At 54.2% G+C, this 6,239-nt stretch overlaps 1 protein-coding gene across 1 annotated transcript; it reads right to left on the reverse strand.

The window, feature by feature from the left end:
• Window positions 1–43: 43 nt before the first annotated feature.
• Window positions 44–6,154, reverse strand: PEX16 (peroxisomal biogenesis factor 16). The gene is made up of 11 exons (XM_062635797.1): window positions 5,938–6,154; window positions 5,802–5,837; window positions 5,552–5,628; window positions 4,211–4,344; window positions 3,802–3,905; window positions 3,240–3,320; window positions 2,691–2,843; window positions 2,303–2,375; window positions 1,889–2,008; window positions 1,616–1,680; window positions 44–563 (listed from the first exon to the last, which is right to left on the reverse strand). Exons 1-11 carry the CDS (start codon window positions 6,101–6,103, stop codon window positions 505–507), a joined length of 1,068 nt encoding a protein of 355 aa, XP_062491781.1. The 5' UTR covers window positions 6,104–6,154; the 3' UTR covers window positions 44–504.
• Window positions 6,155–6,239: the final 85 nt, after the last annotated feature.

The raw sequence follows: 6,239 nt of genomic DNA on the forward strand, positions 1-6,239 counted from the left end.
CCACACAGAAGGGGATCCCACACAGAGGGAGAGGTCCTTCACCTCAGTTCTTCCCATTCAGTCAGTTTATTGACAGACAAGCCCGCTCCAAGCAGATTGCCCAGGCAGGGCCAACACAAGCAGGCTGCAGGTCAACCTCAGCGCCACGAGGTGGGAGACAGTGCTCTCCAAAAAACCCCTGTGCTGCCTGCCTTTACGATAGCGCAGCTGTACAAAAGGAGAAAAATCAAGTGCTTAAAAAAAGAGGTTGTCCCATCACCATCACTGTAGCCACAGAATGGTCCAAAGAAAGAGGTGGCCAGGGTCCCTCCACGCATGTAGTGTCCATCATTCACAGGTAGATCTGTTAAAAATATGACATACACCCCCCTCCCCACCCTGCAGAACGGGAGCTTCTCATTGATGGTTTGAAAATTAGACATTATCAACATCCCTCCCAGCCTGCTTGCCCTCCTTAGAAATGTCCAGCCACAATCTTTACAGAGAACAATCATCATCTTCTCATCAGCCCCAGTTATAGAAATAGATTTTCTGCCAAGCAGGCAAATAATCCATCAGTGGCCCTGAAACAAGAGAGCAGAGGAATCACGCATAGAAAGGCAAGAATTTCAAGCTACATATACAAGCTATATATATATATATCCCTTCTCATTATGATACCAAACAATCCCAAACCTCCAGCCTAACCCAAGAATAGAACAGTTACTTTTGTCAAGATGGGAGACAACTTTGGGATGTGGTGGCAGAGATCAGAGCAGCACCAAGTGGGGTGTGAAACATGGCCATGGTGTGGGACACCACTCCCTCACAGCTGACACATCCAAGATTGAGTGGGAAGGGGGATCTACAATGTGCAAGGTGAAAACCTGGATGCAGTGAGTCAGGAGGACACTGCTGTGGCACAGGGAAGACAACTCAGCGATAACAAGCAGGTGCAAACACAGAAGCAACTGCTGTAGAGTGAAAATGCTTATGTAGCACATGGCTTAATGCAGGCTTCAAAGCCTCTCTGAAAGCACTAAGTGGAAGGAAGCAGCTCCTGAGCTAGCCAACTTTGTGACCTCCCAAAAGAAAGGACAATGCCATGATGCCAGGCTGATCTAAAGCCGCATCACTGTCCTGAATCACTCCACAAAAGGCTTCACATCAGCAGTGAAGATGGGGAGGTGAAATTCTGGCCCATAATAAAGAGATTCTCTGGTGAAGGACTAGAAAAGATAGACCTGGTTTGGCCCTTTAGTTGCCTGGGTCAGTACCCCAAGGCACCCATTTACCCCTCATGTCTGCACTGCAGACTGGGAACGGATCAAGGGTTCAGAAACAGGGCTGCAAAGCAGGGCTCTGGTGAAGTGCAGAAAGGGAACCCAGGAGAACAGGCCTAGGTGACAGAGACCAAGCTCTGCAGCCTGGGAGGGCACACAGAAGTTTACTACTGCAGTCAAGTCAGGAAGCAGTTCATCCTTTCCTGTTCCAGTCTTAAACAGGGTGCACCTGTGCTAACCATCTGAGGGACTTCCCAATTCCTTCTTCAGGTTGGAAACCAATTGACAAATATTCTGCCCCTGATTTTTTTCCACCCAATAGGAGCAGGGATATAGCAGTGGGGCCCACTTACGTGTGACAAAGCCAACTCCAGGCACGTAATCAGCCAGCAGGCGCAGGAGAAGGAGGATCCTGCCCCTAGGAAGAGAAAGAGTGTGAACAAGTCCAGCAGGACACCTCCTGTCCCGGCTGTTGAATGCACAAACAGCAATGGCAGCTGTTACACAAGGGCTCAGATTAACCTGGTCACAGGCACCCAGACCTCTTCAGATCTACTCACCCTGTCCCTGATGCTATTTCTGTTAAAAGGGAAATTTTCAGCAAAAGCCCAGCAGGGGCCCCTTACTCTGAGTATCGGTCATAGAAAGGAGATCTCAGCAGGTAATACAGCAGTAGGATGGTTCGTCGCCTCAGCTCCGCTCGCTCTCGCCTGTTCAGGTCTTTCAGATCACTCAGCAAACTCAGACTGGAAGGAGAAAGGCACAGAGCTAACTCACAGCAACAGCAGCCAGCAAGGAGAGAGCACGTTTCTAAATGCTCTCCCTTCTCCGCTCCATGCGGAGCGGGCTGCATCAGCTCAAAGCAGAGAGCACTCTACGTGTTGCAGAAGACACCTAAATGTGTCAGTCTCCCAGCTAAAGACCAGCCCCTGTGTGTATTTCTCTCAGTGGGACCTGCCCAGGAATGCGGAACAGGGGAAAGTGTGATGCTCAGCTACCACCAACTTCAAGCACCCACAAAGCCTCTTCCTCAGACTGACCTCGAGATGTCCAGGACTGCTGAGAGGAGCCAGGGTTTCCACGATCTCTGGCCCCACACTCCTAAACTCAAGACTAGGAACACACAGTCAAGGAATGGAAAGAACCAGAGACACCTAACAGGAGGCATGAAGACAAGCACCCCATGGGTGCCAGCAAAGTTTTGCTGAGTGCAGAATACACTAAGGCAGTTCGGGGGGGTGGGGCAGGCAGGGAAGGGGCTGGAGGACTTGCATCCACAACTCCAGCAGCTGAGGCAAGCCTCTCAGGTGTAAAAGAAGGCAGGAGTCCTGAGGCCCTGCCTAGGCAGAGCAGGGCAGAGAGAGAGGAGCCTGGCACGGCAGTGCCCTGCACCAGGGCTTGAACCCATCTGTAGCCAGGGCAGGATACGATGGAGCAGAGGACGGGCAATGTAAAGGGATTCTGCAATGGTTTCTTGAAGACCCAGAGGGGTGGGAGGCTGGTTCATCTCCTCTGCTCTTCGGCTCTGCGACTCCTCCCTCTGCTGGGGGGAACCCCAGTGCCGGGACTGCAGGGATGGGGCTGAAACAAGCACATCAGGTCAGTAACACAAGTAAAACCTTCCTCCCATGCTTTCCTGAACCACCACTCTGCTGCTTTCTGCACTGTCAAAATGTGAAATGGGAATGCTTGAAGAGCTGAGCACACAGCAACTGTTGTGGCTGACCTGCACTCTCACAGCCTTGCCACCAGAGGGGACAGAGCAGGGAGAGGTACTTGCAAGGTCTGTGCTTCCTAAAGCATAATCAGGCTGAAGGGCTGTTTCCCTGTTGCTTTCATATCCCCTCATCCATAGTGACTGACAAGGTATGTCCTAGTAGAAGGTTCTGCTCTTTACTGCCCACACCCAGGTCACACATAAAGGGCACAGAGCAGAAACAGCTCAAGCAAGGACAGAAAACAGGCTCAGCTACTTACTGCTCTGAAGAGAGCGCACAACACGGCTGGAACGCTTGCCAACATAGGTCTGATCCTTCCCTGAGGAGTTGTCTTCCATGTCTGCAGGAGAAAACAGCCACAGGGGTGAGGCTTCAAAGGAAAGTGCCTGACCCCAGAGCTGGCAGCACCCTTCCCTACACTGCCAGGCTGAAAGTTTGATCTAGTGCAAACCAGACTATGCTCAAGGGGCTAACGCTACACATGGAATGAAATCTAAATCTGCCTGGCATCACTCAGGCCTAGGATCTCTTTCCTCACTGCCAGACCAGGGGACACACAGCTTGACTCACAATTCAGCCAGGGGCTCACAGTTCCAGCCTTAGACTCCTCAACCCCCTCCTTCCTGACTGTAGGCCAACCCTGTCACTATGCTAATTCGTGCTCTGCAGAGGGTGGAAAGTTCAGTGTAACTCAGCTCGTGTACTGAAGTCTTACAGCTCCTTGTGCCACACAAACTGCTGCTTTGATGAGTAATTCCCAGCAGAACAAGACATGTGGCCCAGCGAGGCACCAAGCCAATGATGGAGCTCCCAGGGCTCACCTTGGGGGTGGAGAGGCTGCTGCTCCCTGTTCAGCGGCACGATGGGAGGAGACATCTGGATGCCACCTTTGTACCACAGCAGGAGCAGGAGGCGAAGGATGGCTCTGTGAGCAGACACGTGGAAGCCTTCAATACCAGGCTACGGAGGTGGGTTCCTGGTGCGCTGGGAAGGTGGCTTCCACAGAAGAGGGAAACACTCAGGTCTGCTCAGGGAAACTGGCAAGGTGAGAGGGGGAAATGTCCCCTTCTGTGGCACAGTACCCACCAAACTGTGGGGCTTCAAATTCCCCCAGCCTCAGGGACTGCCAGCTCAGTCCTGCTTGGGCTTTTTCCAGGGGTACTGCTGAGACCCCTCCAGATCCCCTTACCGAGCACATGCTGCCCCTTCCCCTCCGCCCGAAGCACTTACTTAGCCAGCTGGATGAGGACAATGATGGTCCACCGGCCCATCTCCCCCCACACCCTGGCTGTCCCCATCTCTGCAAAGACCTCCACGCATTCTAGCACACTCAGCCAGGTCAGCAGCTTCTGCTGGGGCAGCGACTGCAAAACACAGAGGGGAGGAGGGGGACAGGATGCAGGTTCTGCAGGGGAATTAAACAGGGCAGAAGTACACCCAGTCTGGTGGGACCCTCAGAAATAAGCACAAGATGGGCTTGGAAGGCACAACCCCAGAAAAAAAAAGTGGTGCCCCCACTGCAGCCAGTCTATGCACAAGCCCAAGACACCACAGTATCACACAGAGCCACTACCCTAGAAATAGGGAAAACATTACAGCTGCATCTTGGTCTGCCTTCTACCCCAGCTGGGACAGCAGGACTGTCTCTTGGGTTGTGGCACTGTGCCCAAACTCCACAGCAAAACTTTCCTCCTTCTTGTCCCAGAGCTGGATTACACAATGAACCTCCTTTCTTGTTAGAGTTGATGAGGGTGTATGGTCAGAGTAGAGGGAAGGGGATTCAAAGTCACACCAGAGTGAATGCCTGCTGAATACAGCACCAGTCTAGATTCCAGGCATGAACCACAAGACAGCGAATGCTTTTCCAGTCTGGGGCCCTGCTTCCCACACAGGAACTTGCTGGTACCACCAACCCCAGGAGTAACTCATTGAAAAGCACCAATAAAAGCAATACAGCTGAACTTCACACCAGCCTTTCACAACTGGAGAAATAAATCTTCCACACTGCTGTTTGTTACATGCCTGTCGGTCCAGCCAAAGAGTTGCCTACACCCAAACCCACACAGCAGGCAGGCTTGCAACACAAGAAGCCTGTCTGAGAAAAAATACCCTCCTCCTCATGCCCCCAAAGGGTCTCACAAGTGCTGGGAGCCAGCCTGGGGCTCGCAAGAGAGACACAGAAGCAAGGTGCTTCCATTTGCTTGCTCAATAGCATATGGAAAAGAACAGTCTAAGGGACAGAATCAGAGCTTCAGTGCTCCAGAGCCACTGCTCTGGCACAGCGACAGTTATGTGGCAACACCTTTGCCCAGCTCAAGTTCTGCCCTCAGAAAAAACAACAGCAAAGTTCCCAGTGCAAGTCAGGGACTGATTCTGTGGTCCAGGGAGTGTTCTGGCCACTCCTCCAAGCCGTGAGCTTGGGTAGGGCATTTGTATGTTGCCTCCGGCCTCTATATACCTGACAGCAGAGAGACCACAGCAAAACCTGTTAATTTCTACAGACACTCCCTGAGATCCTCTGCAAGGAAGAAAGCCATGTGGCCCAAATCCTCCTGCACATTGCAGCCTTACCACGGGCAAGCTCTGCTGCAGGTCCTTTCGGATAATCCAGTCGTTTAATAGCACCAGGAGGTTGGAGGCAGAGTACACTAGAAAGGGAAGAAAGGCACACCACAGTTATGGGATGCACAGACCACACACCAGCCGGGCACTACTGCCTCTTCCCTGGCGGGGGACGAGAGCAGAAGAATAGCGAGCTGCGCAGAGGCTGCGGGAGGCACACAGGACACAACAGGGGGTTGGGGGATCAGCTGCCACCTACCCAGCTCCGACAGCGCGTGTGAGTCCGAGAAGCGACCTGCGAAGGGAGGACAGCGGCTACCAGCCCGCTCCCGGCCCCAGTGCCCCGCAGAGCGCGGGGCAGGCGCCTCAGCCCCGGCCCAGGCCCCATCCCGCACCTGGCAGCAGGTAGGACAGGCCCCGCACGGTGCCCTCCAGCTGCGCCGTGGCGGCCGGGTGCCGCCGCACGTACTCCTGGTAGCGCTGGCACAGCAGGCGCAGCCACCACACAGGACCGCGGCCCCCGACCGGCTCCGCCGCTGCTGCTGCCGCCGCCGCCGCCATGGCTCCCTCAGCACCGCGCTTCCGGACACCGCCACCGCGCCTGCGCGCCAGGCCCGCCCCACTCCAGCCGAGACAGCGAGCCAGGCGCGGCAGTCGAGCGGCCGATGGGCCGGTTTAAAGGAGCCGGAGCGGCCCC

Source organism: Pezoporus occidentalis, unplaced genomic scaffold (assembly GCF_034315485.1).
Source record: "Pezoporus occidentalis ecotype Australia unplaced genomic scaffold, CSIRO_AGI_Poc_V1 ctg46, whole genome shotgun sequence".
Classification (NCBI taxonomy): Eukaryota; Metazoa; Chordata; class Aves; order Psittaciformes; family Psittacidae; genus Pezoporus; species Pezoporus occidentalis.